The following is a 25,820-nucleotide window of genomic DNA, read 5'->3' on the forward strand; positions in this document are numbered from 1 at the left end:
GGAAAGCTGATTTCAAATCAGTTATATTTTCAGGGGGGGGGAACTCCCCCCCCCTGACACAGTTTATTTTTGGCAGGAAGCCCCAAACAGAATGGGAGAGCAACCCAGCTACCCACTCAATTTCCCCTCTTCCACTCTTTGGCTAGCAGTTCTACTTACCATGAACAAGAACAAAGTCCATGCATCGAGTCTCATCATCAGAACACTTGATGGTCTTTGGGCCCTCACCACCTTCTGAGCCACAATCACAATAGGTTGGACACTCCAACCCATTTAATTGTCGATCCGGCCCTGACAAATGCAACAACTAATGTCAACTCATGGTTCCAGTCCATATATCTCTATAATGATTCCTGGGCCTCAGTTCTCTTCCCTTTCAGAGGGTTGCAGCATCTCCATGATTAAAGTTTATGATGATGCACAAAGTTGGACCTGATATGGGCAGAGCAACAGTAGTATTTTTAAAGAGTTTATTGATGGGTTGGCAATGTGACTAATTTGCTTCTGCTATTTTTTGTGCATTATTTATTATGCACGATGTTCCATCACTGATTATGTATTCTTTTGCATTGCTTTATGAATTAGATGTATGTATATAATATTGTTTAAGTATATTATGCTGTTTACTTTGTTACTACTTTGTAAACTGTCCTGTGAATAAGGGCAGTATGTAAAGTTCCTTATATGAATAAATAAAACCTTGGTGGGTTTTGGTTTATTTATTATTACTATTTTATATCATTTAATACTAAAAAGAATATCCAAGTGGTTTACAAAACTCATAAACTACAGTAAAATAAAGTGTCATTTTATACGGAACAACATTGCAATGCAATAAAACATAAAATTTCAAAACATACACACACACACACATACACAAATATCAGCATATCTCGAAATATTGTTCGAGTTAGGAGGTCCTGTCTTCAGTGCTCCTATCACCCAATTCTCAAAATACTTCACACCACTCACAAATCTTGCCTCTCATATCCACAAACCTTAAAGTATCAACTTGTCATTCACTATCACACATCCAATTCTACTCCACAAATACACATAATCCATCCAGTCACTCCAGTATCTCTCACTCAATCACTAATAACAAACTTAGTTGGTCTCTAAGGCAGCGTTTCCCAACCCCTGTTCCGCGGCACACTTGTGTGCCGCGAGACGTTCCCTGCTGTGCCGTGGGACGGATCGGGCGAGTCGGGCGGCGAGAGGCGGGGCGGCGGCGGCGAGCACACGCGGGGCGGCGAGCGAGCTCCCTTCGCCGCTCGCTACTGAGCCTTTGTGTGCTTCCGAGCCTTTGTGTGTAGCGGCTGCATCCCATTGCCGCTCGCTGCTGGGCCTGCGCATGCGCTTCCCATCACCGCTCGCTACATTTTCGCGCCTAGCAGCCTACCTCCCTGCTTTTTGCTGTGCCGTTGGACGGAGCGGGCGAGTCGGGCGGCAGCAGGAAGTGGGGCCGTCCTGCCTCTACCGAAACAGCACGGCAGGTCTGAGCTGGCGCCTGGAAGGACACAGATTGCTTCATTTCGCTGCATTCCACAGCTCCGAGGCTGGCAGGTAAATGCGTGCACTTCTCTCTCTCGTTTTATTTAATGTGCATTTTAGAAGCATGTGGGAAAGTGTGCATGTGTGTGTTTGGGGCTAGATTTCATGCATGCCTTTTTTAAAAAAACAAAAAAAAATCCTTCCAGTAGCACCTTAAAGACCAACTAAGTCAGTTCTTGGTATGAGCTTTCGTGTGCATGCACACTTCAGATACACTCAAGCTTTGCATGGCCCATATATATGCGCGTGTGTAAGGCATGTGCCATTCCCATTACGGATTTCTGATCCCCGGGTGGGTGCCCTCTGGGATCGAGGAACAACAGTGCAGAGAAATCAGCAAGCTTTTTTTTCTTAAGTTCTCTTCCTGCTTCATCCACATTCACCCCCCCAAAAGGCCATTTTCTGCGTGCTGAATAAATTCTGCCACTCAAACGGCACGAGGTGCCAATGCATCGGGGCTGTGGAATTTATTCTGCTTGCAGAATTCTTCAACTCAACCGCATTTTGATGTTTAAATGTTGTATTTTAATCTTGTTTTTAAGTTATATTTCAATCAACTTGTTTTTTATTATTGTTTTTATTTCAATCGACTTATTTTTTATTATTTGTTATATTTCAATCGACTTGTTTTTTATTATTTGTTGTTAGCCGCCCTGAGCCCGGTCTTGGCTGGGGAGGGCGGGGTATAAATAAAATTTATTTGGGAAAGATGGTTTAGGTATGTCCAAGCAGGCTTGATAGCAAAAACTGTTTCTCACAAACTTAACATCGTATACAGACAGTGGCCTTATTACAGTGTTTTTCAACCGCTGTTAGTGTTTTTCAACCTTTTTAGGTTTTCTGTAAACTGGGGAAGACATCCATGTTGGAAGTTCAATTCCTTGCTTAGCCATGAAGCTCAATGGAAATTGCCTTGCTCTTGCCCTCTCTAATCCAGTGTTTTTCAACCGCTGTTCCGCGGCACACTAGGCCCTCAGGGACCTCGTGGCTTCCGCTTTTGCGTGTGCTGCCGTCACTCTTCCCGCCATTCCCATGTATAATTCGTGCCCGTAATACAGGCAGTAAAAACTGTTCTGTATAACGACTACCCCGCCTCTCCCCCCCATCTAAACCCATTTTTTTTCCTTTGCAGAAAGGAGCCGCTGCATTGAGGTCCGGACTCCAGCCTGGACCTATCACAGTAGGACATCATCTTCCGACTTCCTTCCCGAGCACAGAGACCAGGACTCAGCGGGAGTCGGCACTGCAGAGAGGCCGGATACTGCAGTGATGGAAAAGTTTTTGAAAAGAAAAGAACTGGACTCTGAACAAAATTTGGAGCCAGATGAGAGCCCAAGTATGAGTGGGCATGAAAAGAAAGCAAAGATGGTTAGCTCAAGCAAATCCTCTGGCACAAGGCTATATAGCGAAAGCTATATTTCATTTGGATTTACTTTCACCGGAGATGCAAGCCAACCAATTCCACTGTGCGTGGTGTGTGGTGAAAAGCTAGCTAACAGTGCTATGGTCCCAAGCAAACTTAAACGCCATCTCCAAACGAAGCACCCTTTGCTTCAAAACAAGAATGAAGACTATTTTGTTCGCCTGCGTGAAAAGGCGTGTTCTCCAATAAATGAGAGCACGTGTTGCGGTGTGGGCCACCGGGCCAGACCTCTTGTTGCCAGGCAGGTTAACAGTTGTTGCCTGGCATTGTGATTGGATAACCGGGTTGCTGGGGCAAATTGTATGTTGCAAATTGGGTGGGTGGGACCATGGTCTTTAAATATTGGTGCACTCTGGTTTCTCTTTCTCTTTGCAGAGTGCATCGGATCAGGAGCAATCTTCTCATTGTCTGGTTACATTTCTTTATTTTCCCCCTTCTATTTAATCCTCTCTAGTCCCTTAATTAATTTAATTTCCCTTTTTTCCTGTTTGATTTCTCACCCCACCCCTTTCCCTGCCCTGTGGGAAGATTCTCCCTGTATCTGTGAGCGCTGCCTGTGCGTAATCCTCCTGGGCTTGCCTTTCCCAATAGGGAGAGAGCCCCCATTAGGGGCTTTCTTTTGCAAAGAGGTTTTTCCCCATTTTTGCCTGTTTAATTGTGGGGCTAGTCAGGGCTGTTCCCAGCTTAGCTAGAATCACTTCGTTTATAGTATCCCCAAAGGTTGGCTTTATTTTGGGTGCATGCAGAGCTGTTGGCTGAGTTTTAATTTAGCCTTGGGTGGGAGCACTATATTGAGTTCCTTTAATATTGCAATGAGACAAAAAAGGCAGAGAGCAGAAGCATGGAGGCCTTCACGGCCTGCTCGGCCTGCACATATCATTCAGGCCTAAGCCTGCTACAGTTAGCAGTAGAGTAATTGTTAAGTCTCTGTGACATGTGACTCACTTTCTCTATAAGAATTTATCTGTTTGTTTGCAGGCTCACTTGTTGCTAATGTATATCTTAGACAGACAGAGTGGAGCCAGAGGCTCTCTGTGCCTCCAGTGAGCACTCTGTGTATGCTCTTTAACTATGCTGTTTCAGAACAAGTTTATTTTCTTCAAGTTTGTTTTGCCCTGATAGTGGCAATTGCCATTTTAGAGACGAACCATTGTGGCTTAGTGGCTAGAGCGCAGGACTAGGACCTGGGAGACAGGATTCATATCCCCCACTTAGCCATTGTTATCACAAAACAAAACAAGCTGCGCCTTTTGGACTATTCTGTTGCTGGATAGTTCGGCCCACTTGTTATATTGCTCCCAAAAAGAACTTTGGGTTTCTTGAGGAGGTGCTTCCCTCTAAAGGGCAAGCAGGGGTACCTGGACAGGCGGTGGGCTGCCTCGAGTTTGTTATCTCATTGGAAACATTTATGTCTGGCCTAGCAGGTGATCTTAGGGCTTGGCTCTAGAATTTGATGGCCTCTGGCAGCGTTTCTGGCCTGAATAGCATCCCCATGTGTGCACAAAGTATTGGTTTCACCTGTTCCTCACATTGTTTAGGTTTTTTCTTTTTGCAGACTATGACAGGGCCTTTGCAGATGCCTCCAGAGCTTGCCTCTCCTGCAGAGGATGACTTGTTGATGCCCCAGGTGCCTTCTTCCAGAAGGAAGCGTCTTCAGAGGCAGGAAAAAAGCGGAGCAGGGGTGATGCTTACACCTCCTTGCAGGTAAATCATCACTGGGCTCTGATGATGATTCAGACATCACCTTGGACCTCTCCAGGGGTCAGGGTCAGGCTGTTCCAGGTCTTTAGGGATCATCCTGGATAGCTCAGCTGGTCAGCGTATGGTGCCGGTAATGCCTAGGTTGCAGGATTGGTCCCTGTATGGGACAGCTGCATGCTCTCTCATCACTCTACCTGGACACTGAGGTCCAGCGCCAAGGGCCTTTCTGGTGGTCCCCTCTCTGTGAGAAGCCAAGTTACAGGGCACCAGGTGGAGGGCCTTCTCGGAAGTGGCACCTGCCCTGTGGTACACCCTCCCACCAGATGTCTACTACCAGACTTTTTAGAAGACATCTAAGGCAGCCCTGTTTAGGGAAGCCTTTAATGTTTGCTGCATTACTGTATTTTAATCTTTTGTTGGAAGCTGCCCAGAGTGGCTGGGGAAGCCCAGCCAGATGGATGGGGTACAAATAGATTATTATTATTATTATTATTATTATTATTATTATTATTATTATTATTTATATTGTGGGTGAGTGGACTAGATGATCCTCAGGGTCCCTTCCACCCCACTATTCTTTAAGTTGCTATTCACTATGGGAATGTTAGATGCAGGGCTGCCATCATCCCCTCAGCTTGCTAGGATCGCAGGGACGGGGACATGTGGACCACTTGTGCAGTTCCACATTTCAAATGGAAATCCCCTGAGCAATAGTACCTTAAGCTGGTATGCAGGAAGCTGGCCCGGCAGCAGCTTTGTTGGGACTTTTTAGGGTTTCTGGCCGGCGTTGGCCCTGTAAATTTACACATCATGGTGGCAACACTAGGCAGGGCATTTTGCCCAATGTGGGGGCTAGGGGCTAGCAAGCAATAGCTCAATACCTCTCGCCCATATTTCAAAAACAAAAACAAAACAAAAAAAAAAAATCTTCCTTGAAAGCCTGGCCAAATGGTCATCTAGATAGGTCAGTGGTTTTGCGCTTGTGGGAAGGGTTTTCCCATGGTTTGGGATTCCGCTGGCTCTTCAGCCAGTGGCTCAGAATACAGCAACTCTAAGCCAGTCAGAGAGCTACCTGTGTTAGCAAGTTAGAAGGTTAGGAAGCAGCTTTCATTGGTCGTATGGTGGTATCCCCTTGATTCTCCTGATATTCCTATTTTCATTTATCCCTTTGGGGATCGTCCCTAGGAAAGCCCCATACAATCCCCCATATAATTCATCGCATCCCAAAGGCACCTCAGTGAATGACTCTCTGGAATTGTTCTGCAAAATTTGCATCTTTGGATCAGGCAGTTGAGCTTACCAACATATTGGAAGAGGGCCTTGTAGGCATTATGTGATATTGAATTAGCTGTCAGGTTGCTGCCGGTTCACCCTCAAGATTATAAGTAGTTGGGCTTAATTGGATGGTCCTTACATTTATAAGGCGATGCCAATGGGTTGCGCTATAGGCTGTGCAGCACTTGAGTCCTTTAGCGTCTTTCTGGATTGAACATTGTGAGTCAATACTCGTTTAACTGGGGGTATCGTTATGTGGATTATTTTACTGGCTGGTTCATGTGTCACCAGCCTCTGCTAAGGCTTACTGTACGCCCCTTTTATTCCCTGAGGAGCTGGGTGTTCCCAGTGGATAGGACAGTGGCTCCTACTGCCCCTTTTAACGTATATGGGGGCTAGCTGGATACCGTTGCTCATACCTCTGCTTGCCTGTGGAAAAGCTGTTTGCCATGAAGGACGTTATTCTTGTAATACTTCCTCTGATAGCAAATGTTGCTTTGTCAGATTCTATCATTGCTAGGTCAGTTAAAAAAAAAAAAATGGCATGCAGGGTGGTTGTTCCAGGCTGCCCCTTCCTTTCCTCCTTGGCCAGGTGGGGTCTCATGGCCCAGGGTCCCTTCATCATCCTGTACAGTGGCCTTGAGCCTGGTAGGGCAAGGCAATCACATGTGACCTAACTTTTCTTGAGTTTTCCCCATTGTAGTGTCAGCGCACATCTGGACTGAGGAGTACAGGGACCGTCGGGTCTGTCTTGGTCTGATAACCAGGCAGTGTGAGGGTCCTGGCAAAATGGTCCTCATGCTTTGGCAGAGTCTCTGTCCCCCTTTTAAGTTATTTCCAGCTGCACTGCTTAAGGTTTAATATTGCGTATCTGCTCGTTTTATTACGGGATCTTCTAATGTTTTCGCTGTCACTCTATCCTGTTTTCAGTTGGAGAGCTTCAGATCCTGGCCTCTGGACGCCCAGCTATAGCCGGATTTTCTGGAGCTCCTGTGGCGTTTTGGCAACAATTGATAATTAAGAGGAGTAGTAGCTTACATTTCCCCTTCTGCTTTCAGGCCTGGACTGATTTCTTAGCGTTTAGCTGGGAGTCCTCGGCCATTCAGAGGAACTTGCCTCCATCCTCTGAGCAGGACCTGCAGTAATTGGACTACCAATTGGACTACTGCAGATTGTATGCACTGTTAAAACCATCAGAATTCAGTCTGCTGCAATGTCTGCCAGAGTAAAGCTTTAATTTTTCAGAGACCCTTCTAAAAGTGTGTCGTGCTCAGGGTCTCGGACGGTTGTAAAAGGCTCCAGCCTTCACAGGACTGCAGGCAGGAGGCCGGTCTATCTTGACCTGTGCAGTATCTGCAGCAAGTTAAGACTTCTCTCCTGGTCCTAGATCTAGACGAGACTTCTTTCAGTATTCCATTGTAATTTTGGTGTACTGAGGGTTGGGGAAATTGTGTTAAAGCCAGCACAGGGCTGAGAGTTTGGAGGCTTATTGCCTCTGGATTTTTTCTCATCTGCTTTGGAGCTTGTCATAAGTGTCTGGAGCTCTAAGTCAGACCTAGTGGGCTGGGTTGCCATCATCAGGCTTCCAGTCACAGGTAGGTGGGCCCTTGCCCTGTTATTGGATACCAGAAACATTTGGCTTTTCATTCCCCTGGGGGCTGGCTTGATCCTAGAAGTTGCTGGTTCTCGTGGGTTGCTCCTTCGGGATATGCGTTCCCCTTTTGGAGTTGAGACTTGTAGTGCGCAACTCCAAAACTGACCAGCTGGGTCGGGGGGAAGTTGTCCGCCTCCCAGCGACTGGGGAGGTGGGCCCATGCCCAGTCAAGGATGTAAGGAAGTACTTGGCCTTGAGCCTCCTGGGGACGGCCCCCTACTCATGCATGAAAATAGTCACTCTTTGGCGCGACACCAGTTCACAAAAGTCATGCATATGGCCATCTCTGCTTGTGGGATCTCAGCCTCTGGTTTCGCCCCTCATTCCTTTCGCATAGGTGCAGCGACTATGGCGGCCCATTGGGGCTTCTCAGCCGCCAGGATCAAGGATTTGGGGAGATGGAAATTGTATGCTTTCAAGGGTTAAGTGCGAAACAAAATGCTGAGTTTGGTACTTATGCTTGTTTGTTTCAACCCTTGCAGATCCCACGCTGGTCCGCGTCTGGATAGTGGGACACAGCATCGTTCATTGGGCTGGCAGCAGAGCGAGGCAGTCTGCAAAGGGAGCGTGTCCCGGCCTCCCACAGCACATGCAAGTGTCATGGTTTTCCAGACGTGGAATGTCATGGGGAGAGTTTATGCCGCTGATTGGTCGCCAGCTGCTCTCGGACCTCCCCACCCTATGGCCATAGTGGTGCAGCTGGGGGAAAAATGATGTGGCAACTATTGATTGCCTTGCTTTGCACACCTCAATCCAAAAGAGATTTGGAGGCATTGGCAGCCTTATTACCTTCAGTGAGAATAATTTGGTCTCACCTATTGCAGAGGCAAACCTGGCGCGGTGCTTCCCGCCCGGAGGCCGCTGAAAGGGCCAGGAAGCGCATTAACTCTGCTGTTTGTGTGAAGGTATTGGAGCTGGGTGGTTTGGTATTTCGCACCCAGACATTAATTTTAAGGCTGAGGCCCTTTACCGGGCAGATGGAGTGCACCTCTCCGATTTGGGGAATGATGTTTGGCTGGATGCGGTGGCTACTAAATTGGGTTCATGGTTGGGTTTGTGAGTGGTTGGCGGCGAGCGTTAGAGCTCGTGTGGCGGTTAGGCATTGGTTATAATATGCTGGTGGTGGAGGGGTCAGGCTGGGCTTGCCCCTCCCATTGCGCTGAAGGGAATTCCGTTAAAGGAATCCTGGGGCTTGCCATGATTTCGTCCAATCCCTGTCATGGGACCAGGGCCGCCCAATCCCTGTCATGGGAATCCTTGTCATAGGATCTGGGCCGGCAAGCTTTCGGGGAGCTGCTGGGGTGAGCGGCGTGGGTCCGACGCTTAGCTCAAATGACCCCCAGTTTGACTTTCTCTTCTACTGGCTACCGATCGGACCTCGGGATGTCAGTTCTGTCCCAGGCGGGGGGACAGATAGTCATAACCAATGTCTAAACAACCACTCACTGATTTTGTATTTTAATAAAGTTGTGGCCAAAATAGTGCCCAAAAACCAAAACTAAATTACGTATTATGTGTGAAGTTATTTGAGGGGTGGCCTGGGGACCTACACACACAAGGCGTGTTCTCCAATAAATGAGAGCACGTGTTGCGGTGTGGGCCACCGGGCCAGACCTCTTGTTGCCAGGCAGGTTAACAGTTGTTGCCTGGCATTGTGATTGGATAACCGGGTTGCTGGGGCAAATTGTATGTTGCAAATTGGGTGGGTGGGACCATGGTCTTTAAATATTGGTGCACTCTGGTTTCTCTTTCTCTTTGCAGAGTGCATCGGATCACCCGCCCGCCCGCCCTCTTTTCCGGTTGACCTTGCTTTGCCTGTCATGGGGTCGTCTGCCTTGGCGCAGGGGCCTAGTAGGAATTTTGCCATTTGGTGATTGGCTGTGCCATTTGGTTTTTGCCTACTACTCAGCAATTCGTCACAACTTGTAAGGTTGCGGTTAGGCATTGGTTATAATATGCTGGTGGTGGAGGGGTCAGGCTGGGCTTGCCCCTCCCATTGCGCTGAAGGGAATTCCGTTAAAGGAATCCTGGGGCTTGCCATGATTTCGTCCAATCCCTGTCATGGGACCAGGGCCGCCCAATCCCTGTCATGGGAATCCTTGTCATAGGATCTGGGCCGGCAAGCTTTCGGGGAGCTGCTGGGGTGAGCGGCGTGGGTCCGACGCTTAGCTCAAATGACCCCCAGTTTGACTTTCTCTTCTACTGGCTACCGATCGGACCTCGGGATGTCAGTTCTGTCCCAGGCGGGGGGACAGATAGTCATAACCAATGTCTAAACAACCACTCACTGATTTTGTATTTTAATAAAGTTGTGGCCAAAATAGTGCCCAAAAACCAAAACTAAATTACGTATTATGTGTGAAGTTATTTGAGGGGTGGCCTGGGGACCTACACACGCAACACGGAGAAACAGGCAACTTTAATGAGACAAACCTCAAAGGTAAATGAAAGAGGTCTTAAAGCTAGCTATCACGTTGCTGAACTTATAGCCAAGTCAAAAAAGTCGCACACTGTGGCAGAGACATTAATACTTCCTGCCTGCAAAGCTATTGTAGAGGAGATGCTCGGACCTGAAGCAGCTAAGGAAATAGCCAAAGTCCCTCTCTCAAACAACACAATTTCCAGACGTATTAATGACATGTCTGCAGACATTGAAAGTGTGGTTTTGGAAAAGATCCATAGCAGTGAGAAATTTGCATTACAACTTGACGAGTCTACTGATATCAGTGGACATGCTCAACTCTTGGCCAATGTGCGTTTTGTTGATGGTGATGCAATTAGAGAAAACTTCTTTTTCTGCAAGGCATTGCCAGAAAAAGCAACAGGAGAAGAAATTTTTCGGGTCACATCAGAATACCTTGAACAAGGAGGACTTAAGTGGGAAAACTGCACAAGTGTCTGCACCGATGGAGCTGCAGCCATGGTCGGGCACACCAAAGGCTTTGTAAGCAGAGTGAAAGAAAGAAATCCAGATGTGATTGTTACGCATTGTTTTTTGCACCGTGAGGCCCTCGTAGCCAAGACTTTACCAGCAGACCTAGTTCATGTGTTGGATGATGTTGTGCGCATGGTAAACTTTGTAAAGTCACGACCCGTGAAAAGTCGCATATTTGCAGCTTTGTGTGAGGAGATGGGAGCGAAGCATAAAACCTTGCTGTTTCATACGGAGGTCCGGTGGTTGTCGCGTGGCAAGGTCTTGGTTCGTGTGTATGAGCTGCGGGAGGAACTTAAAGTGTTTCTGACAAATGAGAGGTCAGATTACGCAAAACTGCTTGCAAGTGATGAGTGGTGTGCAAGGCTGGCATACCTGGCAGATATATTTCATCATCTGAATGAACTGAACACACGAATGCAAGGCCGAAATGAAAACCTGCTTACAAGTACAGATAAAATAAATGGATTCCGTGCAAAGGTGCAACTCTGGCATCAACACGTGGAAAGTGGCAATCTTGAAATGTTCACACTCACCAAGCAATGGCAAGGTGTTCACACTGCTGCACTGTGTGAGATAATAGCTAAACATTTAAAAACTCTCGAGGGGAAGTTGTCATTTTATTTCTCTTCAGTCTCCACTGAATGCCTTGACTGGGTTAGGGACCCTTATAGCTCAGCATCAGTTGGTGGAAAGGACATGACTTTACAGGAGCAGGAGGAACTAACTGAACTGAGACAAAATCGTGGTTTCAAGCTAAGATTTGCTGATCTACCTTTGGACAGTTTTTGGTTGGAAACTGCCAAGGAGTTCCCCCTTCTGGCAAACAAAGCTATTTTGACGTTGCTCCCATTTTCCACTACATATCTCTGTGAGTTGAGCTTTTCAAGCATGATTGCTATAAAAACTAAAAACAGAGAGAGACTGAGAGCTGTTGACGAAGAGCTACGTGTGTGTCTTTCTTCGATTCCAGCCAGAATATCAGCTTTGTGTTCAGCCAAACAGCCCCAGGTTGCGCACTGAATAAAGTATTTTATAATTTTTCATATTTCTGTTTACTTACTATTTCATAATTAAGTAACTTATCTTATATTTATTTACGGCTATTAGCCCATAAAATATGTACAAACATAAAAGCACAGAAGCATAAAAACCAATACATCGAACGACAGAAGAGGAACACCACGATGCAAGAGTGGGACATTGAGCAGTGACAAATAACAGCTTGGGGCCCAGAAAGTTCCGAGGGACGGTTCACAGAGAAAGGAGAACTGGAGACGAGATCCGTCGTGCACTCTCATCATAACTGTCCGATTAGTTTTTGTTGTTGTTGTTTTTTGGTGGTTTTTGTGTGTGAGATAACCGCATTCAGGAATCTCGCCACCTGCAGAGTTAAAGAAGAATCTGTATCCTGCAAGATACAGTAAGTAATTATAAAATACTTTCTTTGTGTTTATTTGATGCCTATTAAAGAGAGTTACTTTATATATAGTCAATATAGGCACAGAGTTAATTTTTTAAACATTTTCTAATGGTGGTGTGCCTCGAGATTTTTTTCATGAAGCAAGTGTGCCTTTGCCCAAAAAAGGTTGGGAAACACTGTGTTAAATTGCAGATTACCCTCATCCTCCATGAATTTGTGGATTGATGGCTACTAAACTTGATGGTTAAGTTCTATATCTGCCATTTGGGGCAATTTGGCACTTAATGTCTGCTGCTGGCAACCAGCTGTGGAGTTGTTCTCAGGTCCTGCTTGCTGGGTATGCCAGGCATCTGGTTGGTCTCTGTGAAAATTGGTTTCTTGAACAGATGGCCTGATTTAGCAGGCTGATGCAAGTTCTGGCCAGCTGAAATTTCCTGCATATCTTCTTACAGCAGCCAAACTCCTAATTGGCTTCAAGTGGGGCTCACCCAGTGTACCTGCTGAAGAAGAGTCTTTCCATAATGTACCTGCCAAAAAACTGTGCTTTCATGATTTTCTCTAATTGAATACAATTGCTCATGTGCCTGAGTGAGGGAAGCCAAAAGAGACAACAGTTTGAGAAACTATGAGACCCTTTTATAATATGTACCTAGGGTTGGGATCCCTTGTCCTGGGAACCAAATGCAGCTCCATATCTCTCTATCTGGGGTCTCAATAAACCATAAGAGAGGAGACTTTGACAGACTATGCACCCCCCCTTATAATCTACATGGAGCAGGACTGTTGATACTTCATTTTTTATTTGATTTTATTTATTAAAGTTCCATCCCATCATTCCTCCCAAAGGAACTCAGGCTGAATATTCAACTGGTTTTTCAAAGTGCAAGACTCCTGAGGGTGCCTAGCTGTCATTGGATAAGAAGCAAGATCTGTTAAAAATCTGCAGGAAGCAGAATTAGGTATTAGATGTACAATCCTTAAAGGATCAGTATTGTGTTTTCAGCCATATTCATTTATTAACATGTATTGCAACCCCACCATTCCTCTGAAGGAACCAGGACAGGTGACAACAGAAAAAAGACACTAGTAAATATAAAAGAAAAATGTATATTAAGAAACTGTTTTTTAAAAAATAATCTGGAAAGGTTGAGAAACATTAAGAACATTGAAAATTAACAATAACTGGTTCTGGATAATACAGTAAATTCAAGGCTGCTAGGAGCAGTGCCTTTCAGCTTTTAAATGCCTGGGATAATAGGGATTTTCAAAATCCTCCAGAAAATGAAACATGAAGGAGATGGATTTACTTCAGGAGAAAGGCACTCCCTGTCAAGGGTTTAGTGCTCATTTACGTTCAAGAAGACATGCCTCTTTGTTGTGAAACAATGTTTCGGGGGGGAGGGGTCCTAAAGTTAAATCTGCTTCAGAAAAAGAAGGCATCATTCCTCTCCCCCCCCCCCTTTCATTATTTTGGAGGAATAGAAACATGGCTATATATAATTAATGCTTTGACAGTTCTGACCTCAGATATCTCCCCGTCACTTGCTCTCTGTATATTCTGGTGGCCACTGGCAGACTTTGGGGTCAAATTTCAGTGGCACCCTGTGAGACACCAAAATTTGTCACCTCCCCCCATCTCTTACCTTCCATTCTATGTTGTTTAGTCATTTAGTCGTGTCCGGCTCTTCATGACCCCATGGACCAGAGCACGCCAGGCACTCCTATCTTCCACTGCCTCCCACAGTTTGGTCAAACTCATGTTAGTTGCTTCGAGAACACTGTCAAACCATCTCATCCTCTGTCGTCCCCTTCTCCATGTGCCCTCAATCTTTCCCAACACCAGAGTCTTTTCCAGGGAGTCTTCTCTTTTCATGAGATGGCCAGAGTATTGGAGCCTCAGCTTCACGACCTGTCCTTCCTTCCAGTGAGCACTCAGGGCTGAATTCCTTTAGAATGGATCGGTTTGATTTTCTTGCAGTCCATGATCCTCTAAATCTGCCTCTGTGGTGCTTCATCACTGGCTAAATACCCAAATGCTATACAGCATACAAGGATGCGCAGCGATTCTGCTATTTCTGCTTTTTATAAGCCTTGAATCACACGAGGATCAGAATAGGTATCCTTTAGCTTTTGTTCTACAATTTTGTGAAATAACTCAGCAAAATTGGATCCATTTGCTCATAATTTGAGAGGGGGACAAAAATACAAATTCTCCCCTTCTTTCTGGGCAAATATATATAATTAGGATATTCTGGGATCAAATCAGAAACTTCTGAAAATCTGGGCACAGGTTAACTCTGTGTCCAGGGCAGCTGTCTATCAGCTCCACCTGGTACACAGGCTAAGACCCTACCTGCCCGTGGACTGTCTCGCCAGAGTGGTGCATCTCCCACTTGGACTACTACAATGTGCTCTACGTGGGGCTACCTTTGAAGGTGACCCAGAAACTACAACTAATCCAGAATGTGGCAGCTAGATTGCTTACTGAGAGCAGCCTCCGAGACCACATAACACTGGTCTTGAAAGACCTACACTGGCTCCCATTACATTTCCAAGCACAATTCAAAGTGTTGGTTCTGACCTTTAAAGCCCTAAACGGCCTCGGTCCAGTATTCCTGAAGGAGCGTCTCGACCCATATCGTTCTGCCCGGACACTGAGGTACAGTGCCGAGGGCCTTCTGGTGGTTCCCTCACTGCGAGAAGCCAAGCTACAGGGCACCAGACATAGGGCCTTCTCGGTAGTGGCACCTGCACTGCGGAATGCCCTCCCACTGGATGTAAAAGAGAAAAACAACTACAGTGGTACCTCGGGTTAAGTACTTAATTAATTCCGGAGGCTCATACTTAACCTGAAACTGTTCTTAACCTGAAGCACCACTTTAGCTAATGGGGCCTGTTGCCACTGCTGCGCCGCCGGAGCACAATTTCTGTTCTCATCCTGAAGCAACGTTTCTAACCCGAAGTACTATTTCTGGGTTAGCGGAGTCTGTAACCTGAAGCATATGTAACCTGAGGTACCACTGTACCAGACTTTTAGAAGACATCTGAAGGCAGCCCTGTTTAGGGAAGCTTTTAAAGTTTAATAGACAATTGTATTTTAATATTCTGTTGGAAGCCGCCCAGAGTGGCTAGAGAAACCCAGCCAGATGGGCAGGGTATAAATAAATTATTATTATTATTATTATTATTATTATTATTATTATTATGATAACTAAATTCCTGGTATGACTCAGCATTCCTCATTAAAAATATTGCCTTGTATTAGTGGAGTCATGATGTGATTAATGAAGGTAGGGAAATTATTTTGCTGTGCATAAATAACATGAGTGGCTATACTATGTAACTAACACCTTTTAATTCTTTGCTCAGTATTTCCAAGATGTTGTGTGTTCTAGCCACTTGAACCTAGAAGGAAATATTCTAATAGCAGTCAAACTCCAATTGTCTCAAAGGGGTGTTCATTCAGTGTACTTTCTGAAGAAGAGTGGTTCCGTAACAGTGGCTCCCATTGTGGTGAAATTGGGGTGGGATAGACTGGAAAGTTATTTGGTGAATTTTCATGGGCTTTCCAAAGGTGATTTAAGGATTTAAAATATATGTTTCTTATCCCTGAGAATGCAAAAGAAGAGGTAGCTGTCAGAATTTCACACAGTTCCCAAAAATGACTTAATGCAATTTCTACTCTGTACTTTGCGTTCCAGTATGAAATAACAAGATGTTTGGGAAAGCATGCAATCTCTACTGTCATCATTTCCCACTCCCTCAGTGGACCAGTTCTGCCTAGGGCTCCTCTTCTTAGCCTATAAATCCTCCAAGGCAGCCTCTTCATCAGTTGCCTGCTTCTTTGAACTGAGTTCTCCTCAGCTTTTGATCTCTCTAGCACTATGAAGATCTTCCTGAGTATTTGTCTCTTCTTGGCCATCCTTTCTGAAGGTGAGTAGGAAGCTGCAATCTTAAATTGCTTTTTCAAATGGAGGAGGGGATATGCAGTGGGCTAGAGAAGGCAAACTGATATTGGCTCTAGGAAGGATAAATGAAGCTAAAACTATTAGAATAGTGGGAATCTGGACTCCAAATTTTGGAAGACAGCCTTGTGGAATGTACTTCTGTTTCATGAGGTTGGCTTTCTTCACATACAACATGAGTGCTGCATGTGAAAGTATTCAGTGGGACTGCTAAAATCCCATTGTGCACCTCACTGTGTGTTGTGGGGGAGGACGTCCCTGTTTTAGTGTATGCATTCATAATAGTAAAATGGATGAAGACTGTGTGTCTCTCCATCTTTCTGTCTGGAGATGTTCCTGTGTGTGAGATAGGGGGAAGATGTGTGTCAGTGTGCATGCAGCCTCCAACCCGCTCATGTGGCTCTTGAGACCAATAAGATTGTGCATGTCCGGCTTGGAAGATTGTATCCAGGTGGGAATGTAGATTTCATTTTTCCACAACTGAGGAACTGATGTATTTGGCACTGAATATTTCTTCTTCTCTTCTCCTTGCAGTGATAGCTATGCAATGTAAAGTAAGGAAAACAAATCAACAAAACCCAGGAACTTGTGAAACTACCGAAGGTGGCAGTTGCTTTACTCGTACTACTTTCAGTAATATGAGTGAGTATAAATCCTTTGTGTAAGATTATACCTAAGTGTGCGGGTCCAACATTTGGATCCTGGGATATCTGGCAGGAAGCCGCAGAATGCTGATCTCACCCAGTGTTGTAGAATTCATTTTTTTTCAACAATTAATTAACTATTAGTAGAATTGTGTGTGTGTGTGTGTGTGTGTGTGTGTGTAAAATGTACCAATGATTACAATAAAAAGTGGTAGCATCCTTTTCAATAAAAACAGTAATTCCCCAAAAGCCTGTTGGGACAAGGAGGTCTTCACCTGCCAGGAGAAGGACAAGACGGGAGGCAATCTAGCTTCTCCTGGGAGGGAGTTGCAGTGTTGGGAAGCAGGCACTGAGGTGATTCTTTTCCATGTCAATATCTAATAAAGTGTGCCACCTCCCCCCCACCTTTACAAAGGTCAGCCTCTTAGCCTTGGAGAACCACTGGCAACCTTCTTCTGAGCTTTGCCAACTGATTAAAGTTAATACATTCTGAATGTATATTCAGGCCTCAGCTTTCTCTGGCTTTTGCCTTACAGCTCCATCACCAACTGGTTTTCCCAATGGCCAAATCCTAAGTAACAATACCTCACTGTCAGGTCACTCTCTACTCATTAGCACCCAACATAATCAGAGTCTACTCTTTGTGGGTTCAGACACAAGTGATACAGCGGTCAGGTGTGCAGCCAATGCTGAATACAAGGAGACATGTGTTGGTTTCAGATTACAGTGGTGCCCCGCAAGACGAATGCTTCGCTAAACAAAAAAACCCGCAAGATGAAAGGGTTTTCCGATTTTTTAGCGGCTTCGCAAGACGAATGCCCATCGGGAAATCTCCGGGGACAGCGGGGAAGCGCAGCACCTGTCCTGAAGGCTTGCGGTGGGAGGTCCGGGAACAGAGGAGAAGGCGCGCAGCGATTCTCCTCTGTTCCCGGGGCTTGCGGTGGGAGAAGGGTTTTTCCTCCCCACCGCCAACCTTCAGAACAGCCTTCTGAATGTTGGCGGTGGGGAGGAAAGCCCTCCTCCCACCACAAGCCTTCAGGACAGGTCCGGGAACAGAGGAGAAGGTGCGCAGCGATTCTCCTCTGTTCCCGGGGCTTGCGGTGGGAGGAGGGTTTTTCCTCCCCACCGCCAACCTTCAGAACAGCCTTCTGAATGTTGGCGGTGGGGAGGAAAGCCCTCCTTCCACCACAAACCTTCAGGACAGGTCTGGGAACAGAAGAGAAGGCGCGCAGCGATTCTCCTCTGTTCCCGGGGCTTGCGGTGGGAGGAAGGTTTTCCTCCCCACCGCCAACATTCAGAAGGCTGTTCTGAAGGCTGGTGGTGGGAAGAGAAGCCCTTCTCCCACCTCCAGCCTTCAGAAGAGTTCCCCGCAGGGCTCCCCAAGCTGTGAATGTCTGCCCCGCGCGAGGGGCGCTCTGCTTAAGAGCGCCCCTCGTGCGGGGCAGCAGGCTGCTATCCGCAGCTTGGAGAGCCCTGCGGGGAAGTCCTGCAGGGCTCCCCAAGCTGCAGATGTCTGCCCCGTGCGAGGGGCGCTCTGCTTCAGAGCGTCCCTCGCACCGGGAAGCAGGCTGCTATCTGCAGCCTAGGCAGCCCTGCAGGAACTCTTCTGAAGGCTGGCGGTGGGAGAAGAGCTTTTCTTCCCACCGCCAGCCTTCAGAAGGCTGTTCTGAAGGCTGGCGGTGGGGGGGGAAGTCCTTCTCCCCCCGCCAGCCTTCAGAAGAGGTCCGGGACAGACTGTCCCCGGATCTGGTCTGAAAGCGGTCTCCCTAGGAACGCATTAATTGATTTCCAATGCATTCCTATGGGAAACCGTGCTTCGCAAGACGAAAAACTCGCAAGAAGAAAAAACTTGCGGAACGAATTAATTTCGTCTTGCGAGGCACCACTGTAGTCCACAACTTTATAGATTATAGTTTAAAACAGGTTTGGTGCAGGCTTTGAGTATGTAACCAATGATCAGTCAGTCCACCTGCTGGTTGAAAGACAGTTGGGGTTTACCAATGTTAGGGTTCACCTATGGCAACATCTAGCAAACCCCAAGAATTTACTGGTAAGGGTTGCCCCTGAGCTGGGTGTAGGGACAAAGATTGCAGTCTTCCCAGATGGCATGAGGTTTTGGGGGACAGGGGCTTGCCATCCCATTGCTGGGTAAATTCAAATGGTTCATTCTATGGAATTATTATTTTCTCTATCATTCTCCTGTTTTTAAAAAAGGAAAATGGTTCCATATTCATTTCAACATGGTACCTTTCTTAGGTAGAATATTTTATACTTTTTAAATTTTTTAATGCTTTATTAATTTTAGAAACATAACAAAACAAATAGAAAACAAAACAATATGCATCAAACATCAAAAGGCAATTGAGTAATTAACACTCTACACACCGTACATACATACTGAAAAAGAAAAGTTTAAGTTCATCCATCGCTATTTCTGACATGACTTCCAATCCCCCCACTGTGGTTCCTAAGTTTCATTACTCTGTGCACTTAACTCTCTCCTAAATTCCTCTGTTATTTTAATTATGTAACGATTTCTTAATTCATGCACAAATTATTCCAGGCCTGCCAAAGAATTTATATCATTACAATGTTCTTTTAAATATTCTCTGTAGATATTCCACTCTCTATTGAATCTTTGATCTGTAGGTTCTTGGAATCTCACTGTTAATCTTGCTAGTTCTGTATATTCTAGCTTTTTATTTTGCCAATCTAATTTTGAGGGGATAGAATCCCCTTTCCATACTTTAGCAATTAGAATCCTAGCTGCTGCTACCGCATACATAAAGATTTTCCTTAACCTTTTTGGAATTTCATTGCTCATTATACCTAGCAGAAAGGCTTTGGACTTCTTTGGGAAGGAATATTTAAACATAAGTTCATTGTAAATCATTTCCCAAAATTCCCTGATTTTTTTTGCCGTGCTACCACATGTGGATCATGGTGCCGTCCATCTCCCTGCATCTCCAACAGATGTTTGATCTAGATTTATACTTTCTGGCCAGTTTTACAGGTGTTAAGTACCATCTGTAGAGCATCTTTATGCAATTCTCTTTCAAATCATAGCACACTGTGAATTTTAGGTCCTCCCTCCACAACCTCTCCCATGATTCCATCTGGATGTTGTACCCAAAATCTCTGGCCCATTGTACCATGACAGATGTTACTCCTTCCTCCTTCACCTCCCAGTCTGTACAAGTAAGAGTGTTTTTTCTGTGTGTGTCTTTCTCAAGTCTTTCTCAAGTCTTGAAATTTCTGTGGAAAAGCCTTTCTGTTTGTCCTTTTGGAATGTTTCATTTAGCTAAAAATACTGCAACCAATCAGTCAAATGTGTCCAAATTTCTTAAAATTTCTTTAATCTCTCAGGTAGAATATTTTATACTCACACAGGAGGAATTACCTACTTCCAATAACAAGTGCTATACCAGTATGGGGGGGGGGGGGTTCAGACTCACTTCCCACATATCTAATAGTGACATCTCAATACTTTCCATCTTGCAGCAACCATATGAGGGCTGGACAACATGGAATTACTATGCTGCTTATGCCACCCTGAAAAGTATTTAATGCAGCCTATGTTTGATTTATGGGTAGTGTTTGCAGTGATTTTAATAAACTCACAATTTAAGATTTATTTTTACATAACTTGAACATTGCTCACAACTTACCCTTCCTTGATAGTGTAATTAGCAAAATGAAGCAATTACTTTGTGTTAGGTGGTTTCTATTGCTTCAACGGCAAAGTGTATCATCATTTTTAACTTTTATTTAATCTATTGGCATTCTCATATTTGTAGGGAAAACATTTAAACCCACAACTCAAGAAAATTAAGCTGCAAATACTATTATCTAACTGAAGCATAATGCATAACAATATTCAATATTTAACATTTTCTTCCTTTTCATGTTCTTTTCATGTTCTTCATTTCCCCCCATATTTTGGCACACAGAATGGTACAATATCACAGGAGATAAACAATTTTGCACTCCTGGAAAGGAGGGATGGAATGGAGATTCTCAGATCAATCAGAAAGAATTTACCTGATCCTGGCCCCATCAAATGAACATTGTACAATGCCCCACCACTCATTCTGAAAGCAAGCAGCTGCTGCCAAATAGGCCTGCAGTATATAGAAACAAAGGGACGCTGGTGGTGCTGTGGGTAAAAGCCTCAGCGCCTAGGGCTTGCCGATCGAAAGGTCGGCGGTTCAAATCCCCGCGGCGGGGTGCGCTCCCGCTGCTCGATCCCAGCGCCTGCCAACCTAGCAGTTCGAAAGCACCCCTGGGTGCAAGTAGATAAATAGGGACCGCTTACTGGCGGGAAGGTAAACGGCATTTCCGTGTGCTGTGCTGGCTCGCCAGATGCAGCTTGTCACGCTGGCCACGTGACCCGGAAGTGTCTTCGGACAGCGCTGGCCCCCCGGCCTCTTGAGTGAGATGGGCGCACCAACCCCAGAGTCTGTCAAGACTGGCCCGTACGGGCAGGGGTACCTTTACCTTTTACCTTATATAGAAACAACCTAAGCCTCAAACCCTTTTGGTTACACCCTGGCAGCAGCTGAAGACACACACACACACACACATATGAAAAAGGAAAACCTTTGCAGAAATTTCCCCGTAGCAAGATGCATGAAAAAAGATTTATTCCCTTAAGATAGCCGGTCCGAAGTGATTTCAAAAGAAGGAGAAAAATAAAGGAAAGAGAAGTCTGTATTCTCCACTCTCTGAGATATATATTACATAGTATAAGACAGATTCTTGAGTCAGCCAATGGATCAACTAGCTGTATATCCATTGGGTGGCAGATCAACCTATTCCAGGCCCTTGCCATTTTGTTTGTGCAGAAAATACAGTCAATCATGTCTCATTTAAGTGCAACTTTTAAAGGAACGATCCTGGAATATTCACATGGTTGGCAGAAGAAATTATACTGTAATTATGAGGTGATTCTGGAAGGAACTACTTTCAGGATTAGCTTGCTAAATTCAGTTCTTGTGAGATACTTTTTTTCTTTATTCACCCATTTGCTCAATGTATGTATATAAGGGAGCATCACAAACATTTCGTTCAGGAGAGTAATAATTTGAATTTTTGCTGATCTAGGTATTCCTTCTAATGTTCTCTCACAGATGGCTCTCTTAAGGCCGATACTGAAGAGGGATGTACTACAGATTGCAGCACGCAGAACTATAGTTTCACCAGAGAAGATGGTCGTTTCATGCTTAATTTCAGGGAGTGTTGTCATGGTTTCAAGTGCATCGAGATATTTCTAAAACGTAAGTGTATGCATATTTGTATATACTGTTGGGCATAAATAGCATTGAGGCTTTAGGGGTTTTGCATGATTGCCCTTAGACAAATGATATCATATAGCTGGCACTGGAAATTTTAGATGAAGCCCAAGATGAAGCTTCCCTGCAGCTGGTTAGAGGACACTAAAGGTGGTCCCCATGCTGTCTCTTAGTAAGATAAAAGGTAAAGGTAAAGGACCGCTGGATGGTTGAGTCCAGTCGAAATCAACTATGGTGTGCAGCACTCATCTCGCTTTTCAGGCAGAGGGAGCTGACGTTTCTCTGCAGACAGCTTTCCAGATCATGTGGCCAGCATGACTAAACTACTTCTGGTGCAACGGGACACTGTGATGAAAGCTAGGGCTCATGGAAACAGTGTTCCCCTAATAGAAACAAAATTAAAAAAATCCTTCCAGTAGCGCCTTATAGACTAAGTTTGTTATTGTTAGGAGCTTTTGTGTGCATACACATTTTTTCAGATAGTTTCCCTAGTAGTAACTCCACCTCTGGAACACCAGCTACAGGGTGACATCCTGGCTCTTCTAATATGGTGTGGCAGGACCCCTCAACCATGACCATGGGGAACAGGAAGCTGAAAATTTTCAGTAATGCTCCACAGATTGAAGGAAATAAAGTGAAAAGGACAAAAGATAGACAACTACCTGACATTCAGAAGACATCTGAAGGCAGCACCGTTTAGGGAAGTTCTTAATGTGTAACATTTTAATGTATTTTTAATCTTTGTTGGAAGCTGCCCAGAGTGGCTGGGGAAACCCAGCCAGATAGGCGGAGTACAAATAATTAATGAATTAATAATTAATTCATAACAAGAAAGCAAAAGCCAATTAAAAATGCAAAGCCCTCAAATAACAGGTTCAACTTCTATTGACAGTTTGCATTGCTAGGGAAGGGAAGGAAGTCTCCCAAACTAACCCAAGCAAATAAAAGGGAGTAAAAGACAAAGAATAGCTTGAAGTCCAAGCCTAAACCAGCAACTAATGCAGGCTGAGAAAAGAGGATGGGTCACTTTCCTATTCTCCCTCCCCTGCCTGAAGATGCAGGATAGTTGCACAAGAAGCCATGCAGGGTCTTTGGTTATTTAAGTGTTCCTTAAGTGTTATGTCTCATCTTTAGAGATAATAGCTAGATCTACATCTAGATCAGCATAATGAATTCCTGAAACAGAATGAAGTGGAAATGTCGCAACCATCTCACAGGACTGCGAACTGAGGCCTAGGAATCATAGAAATATAAATTTTTGAAAATTCATCCGGCAGGGGGAAAGACCAAGGATCAAATTTAAAATACTAATGGATGTTAAGGAAACAGATAGATTCTCATTGCCAGATTTAAAATTATATTATGAAGCACCTGGCTGATTTGGTTAAAGAAATGGATATCTTTACAGAATACAAATTTGTTAAATTTAGAAGGACATGGGAATCGGTATGGGTGGTATGCTTACCTGTGATATGGGAAGGTAAAGGCACATTGAGAATTTTTAAGGAGAAGTTTGTATAGTGTGTGGACCTGATATCAAGTCTTACATGAATGAAAAACATATCGGTTTTTTTTTAGGAAATGCAAGTTTAATTGGAAAAGTTAGAAGAAATCCAAGATGGGTGACACCCAAGCTCATAATCCTTCTGACTTTTCCAATATTTTCAAATTAATGTGTATTTTTGAAAACATGTATTAAAAGGTTTTATGGATCAAAGTTTTGACTTTGTAAAGGTTCTGCTTGAAGGAAGAGAAAAATTGATTTAAAAAATGTATAAAATGTTATTAGAATGGGAAACAAAAGATGAGCTGGTTAAACCTGCAGTGATAAAATGGGCTAAAGAACTAGGACATAATATAGAAATGGATACATGGGAAAGGTTGTGGAAAATTGATATGAAATATACTTCCTGTTATACTCCCAAAGGAAATAGTATGAAAATAATGTATAGATTGTATTTATCACCTAACAAATTGGCTAAAGGTTGTAAATAATTGTGGAAGTATAAATGGTACATGGAACTTTCTTTTTATATGTGGTGGACTTTTAAGAAGGTGAAGGTTTTTTGGCAAATGTTACATGATGAGATATAAAAGATGTCTAAAGTGATTATATACAAAAAAGAAAAACAAAAAAGCAGAAAATTTTCTCATAGAGATTATAGGGGAAGAAGTTAAAAAAAAAATTGTATTTTAAGTTTTTTATGTATGTAACAACAGTGGCTAGGATCCTCTAAGAACAAAAATGGAAGGAAGTAGAAGTTACCACCAAAGAATGGATAAGTAAGGTGATGGATTATGCAGAATTGGCAAAGTTAACAGGCAAAATAAGAGAATCTAAGGATGATTGCTTTGTGGAAAAATGGAAGCCCATTTCAGACTATTTAAGGAAATTATTGTATGATGAAGTCACAAGCAGGATTTGAAATATGAGCAGCATAAGAAATTAAAGAATAAAGTATTGATGCGTTGGTATAAGAAATGGAAGGTATTGTGCAGCAGAGGGAAAGAAGTAAAAAGACCGTGGAAAATGGGGTGGGGAGTCTGAAAAATTGATTATGCATTGATTATATCATTTTTTTGAAAATTTAATAAGAAATTATTACACTGTAACAAAAGGAAGAGAGGGAGGGAGGGAGGAGAAATTGGCTGAAACCGTGTGTTGATTTTGGGGTTGTTTTCCACAGAGCCAAAACGTCAGTTAAATGGGAAGGTGTGTCCGACCTGTTTTCCTTCTCTCTCAAAAGCCTGTGAGAGCTCAAAGACCATCAAGTGTTATAATGCTGAGACCCAGTGCATTGAGTTTGTTGTTGCTCATGGTAAGTAGCACTGCCAACCAATGAGGTGGTGGACTGCTCCCTTGTTCTGTTTGTGGCTTTCTGCCAGAAAGTGCTCTATGTGTATTGGTAGGGGAAAGTTCTATTTTTCTGAAACCATAACTGTGGTAATGATCTTTGCTTTGTATGTACATAGATGAGACTCTATATTCCTGGGGTGGGAATATCTAAATTTTAAACATCCATGTCAAATTGATCACATGTATGGTTCTGAGATGCTTTCTATACTTGCTCAATACACTTAATAAACAATAAAATGCTCCGATTCTCTCTTCTGCACACAAACTCACCTGTTACTGCCCAGGCACTCATGTGAAAATGTCTCTTTTTCTTTACTAGATGACAGTGCAATTCCTGACAAGCATTTCTACGGCTGTACATCACCAACGTTTTGTAAATTGGCCAAGAATTCAATGCATAGTGGTGTCCTTTCAGGCACTATAACCAGAGCACGATGCAGTGATACTCTGCCTCCCCTAGAGCAGCTCAACTTTGAAGAGTAGTTAGGAGAGAGCAATGTCTTCTTCCTTTTGGATCCCACTGTTTCTCGCAGCAGCTGAGGTGGAGGGTGCTTGCCTGGTGGTGGGAGAGGAAGAGTGACTGCCATTCACAGGACTCCTGAGTCTTTTATTTGGCTTGTAGTGCAGGGTGAATGGGATGCAGGGAATAGAGAAGCTAAAGTAGGAAAGGGGGGCTTGCAGGCTCATGAAAATATGGTATAGGGTTAAATTTATCTTTGTTCATAATCAAAATAAATTGGTGTGGCAAATAAAAACTGTGTTTTGTGTCTGCATTCATCAAATTAAGAATATTTGTTATCTGCGGTGGCAAAGAGGAGTGTTTATAAAAAGAACAAATGGGTAATGATTAGTTATTTTATTGATTTATGATATATTCATACCACTCTATATTTCAAAGAAATCTGAGTTGCTTACAATATCATAAGGGCATCACAAAAGTTCAAACAAATACAATGAAAAGCTCCCCACCCAACTTATCATGAGGAAACACTGAAGAAAGCCCTAAAATGCAGTCCACTTTGCATTTGCAGCTGCTTTTTTGAGATTTGCCACGCTGCACTAGGCACCCAGTGCAGACTACTACTGTTTGGCAGAATTCTG

General features: G+C 44.2%; 1 protein-coding gene and 1 long non-coding RNA gene across 2 annotated transcripts in view; both read left to right on the plus strand.

Annotated features, from left to right (window-relative positions):
- The window catches only part of LOC310851823, a 743,739-nt gene extending 739,087 nt beyond the window's left edge, over positions 1–4,652 (plus strand). The window contains exon 3 of the long non-coding RNA XR_014567846.1: positions 3,889–4,652. This is a non-coding gene — a long non-coding RNA (uncharacterized lncRNA). The remainder of the gene's footprint in view (positions 1–3,888) is intronic.
- Positions 4,653–15,734: 11,082 nt separating this feature from the next.
- Positions 15,735–25,475, plus strand: LOC310851728 (phospholipase A2 inhibitor gamma subunit B-like). The gene is made up of 5 exons (XM_083754391.1): positions 15,735–15,895; positions 16,462–16,569; positions 21,701–21,847; positions 24,550–24,681; positions 25,039–25,475. Exons 1-5 carry the CDS (start codon positions 15,847–15,849, stop codon positions 25,200–25,202), a joined length of 600 nt encoding a protein of 199 aa, XP_083610517.1. The 5' UTR covers positions 15,735–15,846; the 3' UTR covers positions 25,203–25,475.
- Positions 25,476–25,820: the final 345 nt, after the last annotated feature.

The sequence above is a fragment of the Podarcis gaigeae genome (genome assembly GCF_964106915.1).
Source record: "Podarcis gaigeae genome assembly, chromosome: 8".
In the NCBI taxonomy this organism is placed as follows: domain Eukaryota; kingdom Metazoa; phylum Chordata; class Lepidosauria; order Squamata; family Lacertidae; genus Podarcis; species Podarcis gaigeae.

Excerpts from the sequence above, each read along its gene's own strand:
- LOC310851728 (XM_083754391.1), top strand. The coding sequence starts at position 15,847 with ATGAAGATCTTCCTGAGTATTTGTCTCTTCTTGGCCATCCTTTCTGAA. Across the intron at positions 16,570-21,700 it reads TACTACTTTCAGTAATATGA|ATGGCTCTCTTAAGGCCGAT; the intron begins GTGAGTATAAAT and ends GTTCTCTCACAG. Across the intron at positions 21,848-24,549 it reads CATCGAGATATTTCTAAAAC|AGCCAAAACGTCAGTTAAAT; the intron begins GTAAGTGTATGC and ends TGTTTTCCACAG.